The sequence below is a fragment of the Asterias amurensis genome, chromosome 11 (assembly GCF_032118995.1).
Source record: "Asterias amurensis chromosome 11, ASM3211899v1".
Lineage (NCBI taxonomy): Eukaryota > Metazoa > Echinodermata > Asteroidea > Forcipulatida > Asteriidae > Asterias > Asterias amurensis.
Genome location: NC_092658.1, coordinates 7,990,273 through 8,004,620, shown reverse-complemented (window position 1 = coordinate 8,004,620; position 14,348 = coordinate 7,990,273). Strand labels below are relative to the sequence as shown.

Sequence of the window (14,348 nt, the reverse complement as noted above, 5' to 3'; positions counted from 1 at the left end):
AGCGATTAAACAGCAATTTTTGGATACAAGGCTAAATTTCATGCTTAAGCAGAAAATTTTGCTTACAACTTATGTGCTTCACAAAAACTAGCAGGAAACCAGTCAGAAATGGTGCATGTCAAAGGGTATTTTTGGCTGGTAAACGTATTCTGGTAAGCAGGATTTTGTTATGCTTAGCTACTTTGTCTGCTTTAACAGCAACTCTATGAAATCGGGCCCTGGTTGTTTGTAAGTTCTACTTACTTAAGTCTCATTTTCTCCTCATAGAATTCCTGCTCCGTCAGGGGCCTAGTTCCAGGTCCAGCTGGTACAAAAGGAGGTACAGTCGGAGGTAGTGCAAGGTCAGGAGGTGGAATCCCTTCAATGATTGGAGAACCTTGTAGTGGATGTGGACCAGGAACCATGGGTGGTACAGGTCCTGTTGCAGTAGCAGGAGGCATGTTTGGAGGCGGTGCACCAGGTGGTGGTCCCTGGTTTGGTGGTCCCTGGTGCGATGGTGGCGGCCCTTGTTGGTGAGGCGGAGGCAAGGGTTGAGGCGGTCCCTGGTAGTTTGGTTGCGATGCCGATGAGGGACCTTGAGGTGGTGGTGGGCCTCCATGTTGTGGTGGGGGACCAGGGTGACGCTGTGGAGGGCCTTGGGGGCGAGGTGGTGGGAGACCTGGCCCAGGGGTTCCTTGGAAAGGAGGGTGCTGGTGAGTATAAGGAGGTCTTGGGGGCGGCGGGCCTCGAGGTAATGGACCATGTGGGGGACCTTGCTGTGGAGGTCCTTGGAATCGTGGCTGCTGTTGTGATGGGCCTCTTGGATGAGGGCCTCTTGGATGGGGCCCTCTAGGAGGGGGGCCTTGGTGTGGGGGACCTTGGTGTGGGGGACCTTGATGAGGGGGACCTTGATGTGGGGGGCCTTGATGAGGCGGGCCTTGATGAGGTGGGCCCTGACGAGGTGGGCCCTGATTGGGTGGGCCTTGGTGTGGAGGCCCTTGGTGTGGGGGGCCTGGATGTGGAGGGCCTTGGTGTGGGGGACCTGATGGAGGTCCTTGATGGGGAGGGCCTTGATGAGGTGGGCCTTGGTGTGGAGGGCCTTGGTGCCGAGGACCTTGGTGTCGAGGTCCTTGATGTGGGGGTCCTTGGTGCGGAGGTCCTTGATGCGGGGGTCCTTGCTGCGGAGGGCCTTGGTGAGGGGGTCCTTGGTGTGAAGGTGGAGGGGGACCATGTGGTCCCATGTTTGGAGGGGGTCCACCATGGTGTCCAGGAGGTGGCCTGTTATCATAGCTGGGCCTTGGGCCTTGATGATTAGATGGTGGACCTTGGTATCTGGGGCTGGGGTATCTTGGACCACCGCCATGACCATCCATTGGATGTCTTGGCTGATTGTTCATGCTGTGTCTAGGTTGGTAGTCCGACTGAGGTCTTGGGCCATTCATTCTTGGCGCACTCAATCTTGGTGTGTATGGTCTTCTCTCAAGTACAGGTACTTGTTGCTTGGGCTGTCAAAGAAAAATAAGCACAAGGTACAGATTTAGTTTTCATTTCTAAAGACATTGTCACACGAGACAACTTTTAAGGGCAACTTGGAGGCAAAAACTGCAGTGCATGCCACAAGAACACTTTTGTACCACATGAGTAAAAGAGAAAGTGTCAATGGCTAAAAAAGACATTCTTAAACAGTCTTTTCCAGGGGCTTATTTGGTTTAATTGGCTGGTTATTGCACCACAACACCTTGTAAACCTTTACACGGTGCTATGTTAAATGAGTATATCTCATAATTCAAACATAGTCCCACATAACCTGCAGGAAAAACTGTATGTTTTGAGCGTCACTGAGTGACAGATATGTGCGCTCTATAAAAAGCCACTGCTACTATTTTAAATTATTAGAATCAAGAGTCTAAAATTTTAATAGAAATAATAATAATAACCCTATTTATAACGCGCCACAACACTTCCACAAATATTTCCCTTGAAATAGCTTACCTGGTCTACATCCGGCTTGGAGTTTGTCACAACTGTGGACACTGATGACACAGGTGCAGGCTTTGGCTGGGTACGTGGGGGAGGGGGAGGGGGCGGTGGCGGGGACACAGGCTTCACTGGACGACGTCGAGGTTTCTGAACAATCTTCTTGACGAAACCCGTCTCGTTTTGGAAATCCATGGCATTCTGTGCAGGGTGGAAACAAAACGTACATACAAAATATAATTTGTGCCTTATTTCTCAGATTTATCATATTTATATTACTTTATATTCCAGCTTTCAAAAGTTAACCTATTCACACCAGCAATGATGATATAAATATCTCACCTGTCTGAGAGCTTTGTTGGGGATGAGGGAGTTTGGTGACACATCAGTCTCTTTGCAGGTCGGACATTCATGGTCGTCAGTCTCCAGCAGATAGTTCCTGATACCTTAAGTCATCAAAGAATGGATACAGGTTAAAACACCATCTCAGTGGTCTGGTGGTCAGACATTTCGGCCCAATTTCATGGCTTTCCTTACCGCCACATTCTGAACTTACAATCACCATTCTCCACTTAATAATAATAATACTAATAATAATAATATTAATAATAATAACCCGTTTTTATATAGCGCTTAACACACCCGGAGGGCGTCCCAAGTGTGCAAGCGCTGGATGAGTACACTAACCAAGCTTCAAGCGCAAAGCCTGGTTATACTAGGAACCAGTTTTTTTTATGGCTCTGCATACCATAAGCAACTAATCAGTGATTAGGCAAGCAGGGAATTCAGCGTATACATCAAGTATATGTCACTGGTTAGCAGAGAATTTTTGCTTGCGTGTTTGCATACTCCACATTACTAGGCATAATCCCCCGACACAGCTAGCGCAGAAATTTGGCGCTCACCATGCAAGCCAAAAGTACTGATTGTAAGCGTACAATTCAGTGGTAACCACAGCCATGAAGTTGGCCCCTGATCATTTTATAGTGTGTTCCTTGAAATATACAAGGATTCTTCAATCAAGTTCCATACTTCTCCTCATTGAACCCAGGTCTCGACACTCCTGGGGTGACAGGTATTTTTCTTCACGCATCTGGAACTCTCTATCATTTAATCTTAGATCTTGTCTTTGTACCACAAAATTCCAATCTCTTTTCAAAACTTATCGTATGTCTCAGATTTTCAATTCTGTTTTCTTTTCTTTTGTTTTTAGTTTTTGCTGTCTCCAGCGTAGTCACATTCCTTGTATCAAATAACATTAATGAATGCTAATAATCATTATGCAAATAGGAACCAGACTATTTTGTTCTTCCAGCCTCCGAATGGGTACATTGATATCCAATGGGGAAATTTCAAGATGGCTGCACCAAGATTAAGGTCTATAGTACACCATCCCCCTTGAAGACTTCTCAACTTACATTCATCACAGAAGCTTTCTCCACAGCATGGAATCAGCACTGAGTCAGTCATGAGATTACTGCATAGAGGACACAATAACTGCTCGGGGATTTCAACCTTTTCCTCCTCATGCTCTGGGGAGTTGCTCTTCAAGAAAGGATGTTTCTCCTTCTTGATGGTCTGGTAGGCGTTGCTGTGGATTCAAAGAAGATGGATGATAACAACAATACTTGTATAGCCCAGGCCTCTATGATTCATTTTTTGAAAGGGCAAGAGCACCAAGGCATTTTCTCCTCGGTAAGAGCACCCTTGAGGAAATTGTAAATTTCTACTGGAGCATTCCAAGGACACCATGGCAATGATGACCAGGGGGCATGGCAACAATTGCCTCCGTGAAATATCAGGCCTGATAGCCCCTAACACCTCCAGAGGAAAGTCTCTAAGTGCTCAAATGGAGTTTTTAATATATCTACCGATTTCAGATTTGCAATCATGATTGGAAAACTTTGGGAGTGGAAAATTTTGGGAGTGGGAAGGGGACACTCTTTGCATGATCATTGCAGGCCTGAGGCTGAACATGGAGTCATGAACTTGAAACCAGTAACCGCATGTGCGCACGGTCACCCGCAACAGAATGAGGGCGTCCTCTGCGATATTCAGCAAGCATGCGCGCCTGTGCAGTAACTGGGTTAGTGTTAATAAGTCCATGTTAAGCCACAGGACTGCCATAATCATGACGATAGTACCCCTTATCACACAACACGTGTCCCCCCCCCCCCACCCCAAAAAAACCACAAAAAAAACCCCATCATTTCTCAAAGTTTGCGAATTAAATCGAACTGCTTTCCTTGTAAAAGAACAGTTATTCCCAATTATTCCTTACAAAATGTTCACAAACATTGAACAATTTTGTCGTAGGTCCTGACCAACTACAAAAATATTGTTGAGCAAGCAGAACTTTTTCGTGAAACCTTGTACACTCTTTAGCGTGAAATGATTTTACCGACCTTCCATGAGTCATCGGACTAATAAAGAAGCATGAGGACATGAATGTGCGACCGTGGCTACTTCTAGTTCTGTTTGCTATTTCTAGGGGCAACTTATGATACAATGCATGTTTATAAGCAACAGCCACTAAATCAGAGGCAGCAAGTTAAGCAACTTACTAGTCTATTTTGGGCACGGCATAGTGACCCGAGCTTGTGAGCTTGGCTCCTTTGGTGGAGGGGTCCTGAACAGTTTGCATAAACTCTCTTGGGATTCCTGTGCTGACTCTGGGGAAGCGTGGGTTGGAGTAAGCTGGACGTCCAGGTTCCTATACAAATAATTAGTTTAAAAAAAAAGAAAAAAAAGAAAAAAGATTTTAATTAAAATTTTCCCGCTGCTAAAATATTGGATTCGAACTGCCTCTAGCTATCAGGCAATCTCGATGGTCTAGTTTGTGAAACACTGCTGTAGAATTGCAAAGGTCGTGGGTTTGAATACCATCCGAGTAATATGCTTGTGATTTCTTTTCACAGAGCTCGGGAAAGTACGGAGTATTCTGTGCTAACACACATCAGTGTATATGGGTAAAACCAAAATTAATCTATTTAATTTTTGTGTAATCCCGGATGCAAATTTCCATCTACTAATAATTACTGCTTTAACATCACGTTCAGGCAAAAGTGACAGGTTGATTAATTTGTTTTGAGGTTTTATATTGTGGTAGGGCAGTCTACTACAAAGATGATAGAGCTATACAATGGCTCAAGATGGGGAACTGGAGCTCTATCTATTGTTTGAACGTGATATACTCATGAGCGCCATTTCAGCAAGCAAAAGTTTTTCGACTCATTGAAAGCAATGTTCATTATTGTTTCATAAAAAGAGTTGCTTGCTAAAATGGTGTCCAGCAAACACTTCACATTTGATTTTGAGTTCCATTTTGAGCTCTGCCAACTGAGCTTAACAAAATGTATAGGGAGGCTGCCAATAATAGGGCTAGATATCACAATTTGGAAGAGCTCTGACACTTTAATCTGGAGGTCACAAGTTCCAAGTCCCAATCAAGTCCGTCTTTCTTTGTTCAATCCAAAAAAGTTTCAAATGATACATAAGATTTATTATTATTATTATTATTTATTCGGCATAAAAACACATACAAAGTACAAACATATACAGAACAAAACAAAAGCCAAGGACATATGCCTGGAATTAAAAAAGTTTACCTAAAAACTGTAGCCCGAAGGCCTTCAATTCCAATATCAATGGCCATCTATTAAAAATCTATAATTATTTACAATAAATCTATAAAGACATTAAGAACATTAAGACAAAAACTAAAAGCAGGGACGCAGAATGAGTAAAAATGCAAAAAAAGCCCCACCCCCTCCCATCAGGCAAATAATAAACTTAACCAGCAATAAAGAAACATTAAAAAAAAATTGTAAAATTTGATACAATTCAGAATAATTCAAGACACACTCCATGGTAGTGCAGTTAATTACGATCTTATATAAGCTAAAGTCCTAGTCCCAGCCAATTTTCTATACCTTCCGCCCGGGTGGTAGTTAAAAAGCAAGACAGTTCTTTTCAGAACTGAGGTCTCCCGAACATCCGCAGTAGTAGAATAAAGAAAGACAGTTGTTTAAGAACAAACTTTACCTGGCAAGTAGATACACACATGGTGTTACCGCAAGCCAAATATATATATAATTCAGCATAACTTTTGAGACAATCTTACCGATGGTGGCCCTCTGACTGGACAGTCCCGGATGAAGTGACCTGGCTTACGACATCGATTACATGTGTAGTTCTGGCTGGGACGGATATTACCTCCACCACCATATCTACCATATCGCTCAAATCTGTGGAAATATAAAATGTGAAAGATAGCATTGAAAATTAAGCACTTTACAAAGTTATATAATTTGTTTTTACCCATCCACCAAAGTGTATTGAGCACGCCGCATTCAGTTCTTTTGCAAGTTCTGTAAAACTTTTTTTTTACAGAGGCAATCACTTGGGTGGGATTCGAACCCACCACCTTTGCATCGCTATAGCAGATGTCTTACCACCAAAGTCATTTGCCTGTGGATTGTTTTCACAGAACTCCAGATTACAGTGCTGAATACACATTGGTGTAAGGGAAAATGAAAAACTATATTCTTTATCCTGATGTAAAACTAACGCCTATTATACAAACAAAAAATATCAGGACCAGCATTGGTTGCATTATCAAAATCCATTCAAACTCCAAAGCTTACTCCCCATGAATTTTGACTAGCTACAGTATTGGTAGAATATTTTTAATTGATGTTAAATTTGTATCTGGGTTTAAGAAAATTAATTTTGAATATTATCGCCAAAGTCTTGTTCCCTGTCTCCTACTTACTTTGAAGGGTCGTAGTCATGATAAGACTGGTATAGGGCAGCCTGGATTTTGTCAGCTTCAGAGGCGTTAGCATTGGCAATATCATGAGTCTGGTGAGTAAAACAAATCATTTGAAGTCTCTTAATTTAGTCATCACATTACATTTACATATAGTGCAGTCTGTATGGATTTAATAAAATTGCTTATAAGCATTTTTCACTTAACGACCCAATCTCATAAAGCTGTTAAGCAGAAAGTACTGCATGACAAATTTCTTCGCCAAGCAAAAATGAGTGGGGTACCTGTCACAACAATGTAAACTTCATGTAATTTTGGATGTAAATCTGTTTCTGTTAAGCATTTCTTTTCTGTGCTAAGCAAGATTTTGTGCTTTATACAGGCTTGATGAAATTGGGCCCAAGCCTTTACACACCCCTATCTTGTCCGCCATTTTTTTGAGTCAAAACATACACAAAGGAATTGACTCACAAGAGATTGCAAACAGTGGATGTGCATTGTTCGTAGGCTTGTTACGCAATGCTAGGGCTCAATAGACCCTACTCACTGATGTTACATTTCTATGGCAATGCAGGAGGTCTGCCATGCTGGAACGTTTCGAATTACGTAGGACATGAACAAATAGTGCCATCTAGCATTGTGTTTCAGAGTACATGATTGCGCAGTTTTAGTTATGTTATGTGAGTGTGCAAATACTTCAGCATGGCAAGCGATAAATAGTGGGTCATCTAAGAAGTTTTTTTTTTATGAAAGGCCCAAAGATTATGCATTTGGCTATTTTTTCTTTTAGCATCCACGCTCCACACTCCATTTTACGATCATAGAATTACTCATAAAAATTAAAAATGCATAGCAACAAAATATTGTGTTAACAATTTAAGCTTGGAGCTGAAAGGAACATTGACTCAGTGACTCCTTAGGGTTTTTGCGCTTAATAATTTTAAACACGGAATACATTAAGTTCAAAGCATTGCTTACAGGCTCAAGAAATAAAACTTGGTGTCAATAAATAATAATAAAAACATTCTATAAAAATAATGTCTACCTTCTTGAGTTGGTCAACCGTCAATCTAGTAGCATCTTCACCCTGCACAAAGTGAGTTCAAATTGAGAGAGATACATGGTTTTGCAAAGATAAAACACACCAGAAAAACAAGGGGGAATTATTTTATTTCAAATTGGTTGGGAGAAAGATTGTTAGAACTAACTAAATTAAAAAAATTATAACAGGAAAAAGTTTGCTCTGGTCGACTCTTAATGGTAACTAGTAGCATCGACTTTGCTAGCATAATATTAATAGCGTAATACGTACTAATTAAAGTGAACAATATATCTTCAATGATGAAGGCATGCAAGGTGTCTGCTACTAGTTACCATTTTAGAGTCTACTATTTATACCCATATAACATGTATAAACTAATACCACTGTACTGATGATGTCATCGTCATGGTTTGTTAACCGTATTACTTCAAGGGTGTACATAACATTGGTAAGAGTACAAATATGAATGTTCATACAAATTTGCACACAAGTCCTTGGTATACAGTTGATCATAGTGGGAAACTACCTTAGAAATATTTTTGCTTGAAATGCGGGTAGGTTTTGAGAAGTTAGTAAAACAAATAGTTTTGATCTTGCAAGTCCAAAACTGAATGTTTGTAATCTGTGAAAATATCTAAGGTTTTGTCATGCTTTTTCCTTGTTACTTCAAAGATTGACTATCAAAGGTTAGTAGTAAGTTGTTCATGTGTAATGTAAGGTCATCTCTAGTGTGGGTACTGGTCTTTGACAATTACTGATGTTACATTTGTGTTTCAAGTGCTCTAATACTGGGAACTGCATTTCAAACAAATGTTTAGAAACACTATGGTTTTCCATTATTCTGCTAAATGGTATTAAACTCTGCTGCCATCAGTACAGAGTCTAATGGTTTCATGATTGCTAGAAATATTCAGTAATGAAAAACAGACTATCTTGTGGCTTTTAAAAAAGGCAGCGCACCAATTCCCAAATTGCGAAATGGAATTTCATGTTGAAAAACTGGGTTGTTAGCTTTGGGCGTCTTTTAATGACAATGATAGTACTAAGCTCGAATACAGCGCTTTGTAACACCCGATGGCCATCTCTAAGCGCTCATTATTTTTAGAACAATTATGCATAACTATGTTTGAATTATGAGAACCATTTATACAGCACCTTGTATCGGTTTTACATTACAAGGTAATGTGGTGCAATCCGCGACACATTAGTGGCATTCACCAAAAGAAATAAATGCACTGGCTTGAACTGGTGAAAGTTGCGAAACCAAAACCTAATAAGAAATTTTATCTGTGTTTAAATGTCTGAGGAAATACAATACAGTGGCATCTTGCAACTCTTGAACAGTGACGTGAATATATGACAATCTCTACAGTGTCTTGTTAATGTGTGCTCAGCTGAATTCTGCGGCCCACTGCTCCACTTACAAGCTACCTGTAAATAATCTTAAAAGTTAAGACTTCTTTGTTTCATCAAAAGGAGCTTACAATACAATTAAGTACTACATTCGTATGGTAAAAACAACATAAACATGGTTATGGATTTATTTTTTGCAGTAGTTTACAATTATTGTCAAGGTTCCATACAATTTTTCTTCCTTTTGCCTATGGACACTTTGAGGTGTTCAATTTTTACACCACAAATTTTTGGTTAGTAGAACCTTAACTCTATTTGCAGTCATTGTTTTCTGGTTTTACCGCAACCCGAACTACATCTTTTTTTTAAATCCAAGATTTGTTAGTGTTAAGTATTTAGCTATTTTTAAAACTTCTGGCATTTGCACTATCTGCAGAAAGATCTAGTTTAAGATAACTGACACGTTTTCTAGTAAGTTTAAAAATACCCTTGAATTGAGATGCTCGTAAGTTTTATCCGAGTACACATCGCTGAAATCGTATTTTAAAATTCAATGACGTAATAGGGGCCATTCAGATAGGCTAATCAATGTTTGAAAATTCTATTAAATTTAAAATAAAAAAATTCCCTCAAAAAAGCAGAGTACGGATAACCTGAAACTCAAACTAAATTTCATCACAAATTAAATTTTGATTAAAATGATAAAGAACTTTCTACACACATTATCAAATTTAAATGGTCTCACAAAAGGTTCTGAAGTACAACAAATTTCTGAACAATGTTAGCGTGAATCGATCCACACTCTCAGGTTCTTGCTCTTCCATATGTTGTCTGACACATCTGCTCAGGAAAATTTCACGCGTATAAAATATTTATTTTCTTTGTTGAGGCTCTTTGTGTTCTTGGCTGCGGCACTTCTGTCCTTAGACACGACACTAGGCCTGAGCTGCTCCGTTTCTTCAACTGAACCTCATGTTAGGTTTCAAAAAAGAGATCCCAAAACCATAAGACACGAATTGTTTCAAGACACGAAAAAGTTTTATCCAGGTATGAATTTTGCACCTATGAAAAAAGCCTATTTCGAAGTCCAATACTGAGTTCATCTCTCAAGCCACTGTGGTCCAAATTCCAAGCCATAGAAATTCACAGATCTCCTGCCCTCATCCATCTGCACCAATGTGCTGCCCTCAAATTCAAAAGACATTGTTTGCCAGAGTCAATCTTGATGGCACTGCAGGTCGTCAACGAAAAAGTTGCCTAAAACACAAAATATCTTCTCCATCAAGAAACTTGCAACAAGTGACACACCCCATCATTCCAAGATTCATGCTTCAAGAATCAAATCCAGAATCAATAAGAAAAGGCCAGCTGAATTGCTCTCCACAACCGTTTTGCATTCATTTTGATGTCAGAAACCATCAAACATTGAACAACCACCAAAATACAATCGAACCATCACACATCAGGATACTCCAACTCATCAAATTGAATGTCTGCAAGCTCCGTATTCCATCAACAGGCAAATTAACTAATTTCACTGCATATTTCAGAACAATACTTCCCAGCCTTGCTACCATGGGCAGCGTCTCTTCACTAAGCCCTGGAAGGATGTACGTGAATCAACACTGATTGGCTCTGAACAAGGGTGACTGCTTGCGAGCAACCTTGCTAAAAACATTCGAGCGCTTGTATGACGCGCATGTTGAAATGCAAGGATTTTGACCAATTCCATTTCAATTGAATCACGTTTTTACATGGTCACCCTAAACTGCATACAGTTGGACATGACGATACCAGAATTGAGCGTGCGCGTAGAGTTGATCGGCCACAGGTCTGAGCAAATTCTAGCACATTTCATTTAATGACTTCCAGGGATTATGAGCGGGCAAGTCATGTTTGGAAAAATGGCGCGGTGAGATCGATCAAGCCTTGGAATGAGGTTTGTGTGCCATGATCCATCAAGCCATCTCACTATACTTTAAGTGTCAATTATGCGAAAGCCGTTTGATTATGATCAATAATCATTTGGCCTTGCAAGTGTCATCTTGATTGACAGTAAAAAATAAAGTAGATAGCAGAAATAAGGGTTGACAATAAAGGGATGGGTTCAGGGATTTCAGATGTTAGAAAGGAAAGAACAAGGAATTAAGGGAACTTCTTTTGAATCACTAGTACATGTGCATGTACTGACATATTTGTGGTAGTAATCAGAATTGCATTTGGTTTGAATGTGATCAAGGATAGATTCAGACACTAGCCTGGCAATTTTAAGTCAATAGTGCTGCAGGATAGTAAACTTGCATCTAAGGCAGCTACATGTAAGAGGTACCAGGTCAAAGATTTGTAGCCAAAAGTACCTGTTCTAGCAACTGACTTCACCACTTACGACCAGAGAACTAGCATGCAGCTCAACTATTCAGGTCAGGTAAAACGTCTTTTGTCTACACTCGGAATTCTGGAACGATATTCCTTTGTGTAGCAGGCACAGTGCATACACTCAGCTTTCAACGTTAGTTTTCCCAATATAAAAAGGGACAAAGGGTACTGGAACATGCATAAAATCTCCCTTTTCTAGGGGTTATTGTGCAAATCCTATTCCAGACTGTTGTCATTTCTATATACAAACAAGTATTGGGAGAAATAGATAGGCTGCCACCATTGTTTATCACTGTATTTGGCACAAGGGAAGGGAAGGCGGAGATTCAATTATACCACAACAGCAGCGGCTTATGGCCAGGGTTTTGCGATTCGTAGTCTTCGCATCTAATACCTTTTCAAACAAGAACAATAAATTCCAGTGCAGTTTAAAAATCAAAATTATTTTGGGAGTTACAACAAATTACTGCGGTCTCGAAAGGAATGTTACATGCACAGGTACATGTAACAAGGATCATATTGACAGTTAAATCTTGCTGCCCCAGAGAAAAATGATTCAATCTTTAGTTTCAGGTCCCAATTGTCATTACCTGAGTTTGTGGATTAAAAACAGAAAAACTTAACCCAAGAGTAGTTCAAAAAGACTTTTCTTTCTGAACAGTTTTTCTTTCTGAAGGTCTGGGCGAAAAACATTTTCTGTACATCGGTAAAAGAGGATCACAAAAAAAATGCACAATATATTCAGGAGAATCCAGTATTTTCCTCCTGCAATTTATTTCTCATTTTTCAAACTTTCATTACAAATACTCACAATAATCAAGTAAGATCTTCTACATCAATAAAATGAATCCAAAACTTGAAAACAAAACATATGTTTTGTTGTTTGTGCACAACAAAGCCAGCAAAGTAGTGACAAGCAGAACTGAAAGTGTTTATGAGTAAGTATTTTGTATGCGTCTATTGACCCAAGTCACCTGACGTCATCATCACAACAACCTTAGTTGCGCCATTTTGGGAGTCATCTTGGGAGTCAAAGTCCCTGTGCCATGTACAGCAAAGTTTGCATACAGCATAGTGCGCATTTGAGGCATTAAGCCGTTTCCAAATTACGAGCTGATTCCCACAATGGCAAGGATGTCTAAAGACTGTAGCCGGATGTGACGTTGGTGTAAGGGCTAGAAGTTGTAAATATCTCAATCTTGTATAATATATAAAACAATCAATGACAACAACAGACTTGCTTAACTCAAATCAACGCAGTGCAAAAACTGTTATCACATTGATCTTTATCTTTGATGCAAGAATTACACCATATTAAGTACGACTTCCTTACATACATATTTTAAAAGTAAACTTCACAGAACTGACACAGTGAATAAATTAAACCCAGGAATTTATATTGCTCTTTGTGATACAGAAAAGTGCAGGACAATAATAAGAGTGTTTATAACAGCCTCCCTGCAACAAAGTCATTTCTGTATTTGCTTAAGAACGTCCAAATCCATCACATTCAAATTTCAGAGTTTCATTAACTCCAGCAGTTATGTATGTAAAAATGAATAACAGAACTCTAGATTATTTTAGTGGATTCAAAAAACTGATAACAGTTAGGTTACCATGGGGTGTATACAACTCATACAATAGTTAACAAATTGGTAAAAAAGATATAAGAGAAGATTCAAGTAAAATGGACATAGGTCATGCAGCCCACAGATTTAAACACTTTTACTTTAAACAAGCAGTCACCAAGGATAAACCTTCCCTTGATTAAATTGTTTTTGGAAAAGTCACATTGACTCAATAATTTTGTGCATCACAAAACACAGAAGTTTGAGTACATGTACATTTACTTTGCCCTTAGTTAAAGTTAAATCGATGAAATTAAAAACAAAACCAAACAAACAAAACAACACAAAATAAATTGTTCAATTCATCCTGATTAAACAAATCAAAGTGAAAATTGATATCCTTATTCAAGCAATATTAACCTTGTCAAACCTTCCAGACCAATTGCTACCATAGTATAACCTTGTCAAACCTTCCAGACCAAATACTACCATATTAACAAGATGCGGACTGAAAACCATGGATTTCAAGGGTCAATAAACACACACATTTACATATTTTGGGGCAACAAATGCTATTTTAACTCTTTCAGTGCAAAGGTAGTTCATGTTACCATCCATTTTATGTATTATTAAAGTGTCACTATAGTACATGTAGAATATTTTTATGAACTCAACAAAAGTCGTCAACCGTGCATGTTTGACCCATAATTTTATCACAAGAGGGCATTATCACTCAAAAAATGTTATTGCATTTGGGATGTACAAAGGCAAGAGAAATACGCAAGATTCATAATTAGTCATTAATAACAATGTTTTGCATGATACTCCTACTTATAGGCAGTTTTGCTTTTGTAAATGCGCCCCTTAAAGGCAGTGGACACTATTGGTAATTACTCAAAATAATTATCAGCATCAAACCTTACATGGTAACGAGTAATGGGGAGAGGTTGGTGGTACAAAACCTTGTGATGAAACGGCTCCCTCTGAAGTGACGTAGTTTTCGAGAAACAAGTAATTTTCAACGAATTTGATTTCGAGACCTCAAGTCTAGAATTTGACGTCTCGAAACCAAGCATCTGAAAGCACACAACTTCGTGTGACAAGGGTGTTTTTTTCCTTTCATTATTATCACGCAACTTCGATGACCAATTGAGCTCAAATTTTCACAGGTTGGTTATTTTATGCATATGTTGAGATATACCAAGTGAGAAGACTTGTCTTTGACAATTACCAATAGTGTCCACTGCCTCTAAAATTTATACTGGAGCATTTCAGAGCACCA

At 39.4% G+C, this 14,348-nt stretch overlaps 1 protein-coding gene across 2 annotated transcripts in view; it reads right to left on the bottom strand.

Annotated features, from left to right (window-relative positions):
• LOC139943758 (uncharacterized) overlaps positions 1–14,348 on the bottom strand; it is a 31,008-nt gene that overhangs the window by 7,080 nt on the left and 9,580 nt on the right. The window contains exons 5-12 of one of the 2 annotated variants that reach the window (XM_071940541.1): positions 7,773–7,814; positions 6,731–6,819; positions 6,080–6,203; positions 4,521–4,669; positions 3,375–3,547; positions 2,299–2,402; positions 1,972–2,157; positions 244–1,484 (exon numbers count right to left, since the gene is read on the bottom strand). In XM_071940541.1, the coding sequence (XP_071796642.1) occupies positions 244–1,484; positions 1,972–2,157; positions 2,299–2,402; positions 3,375–3,547; positions 4,521–4,669; positions 6,080–6,203; positions 6,731–6,819; positions 7,773–7,814 (2,108 nt within the window). The remainder of the gene's footprint in view (positions 1–243; positions 1,485–1,971; positions 2,158–2,298; positions 2,403–3,374; positions 3,548–4,520; positions 4,670–6,079; positions 6,204–6,730; positions 6,820–7,772; positions 7,815–14,348) is intronic. The other variant, XM_071940542.1, reaches the window with a different exon arrangement.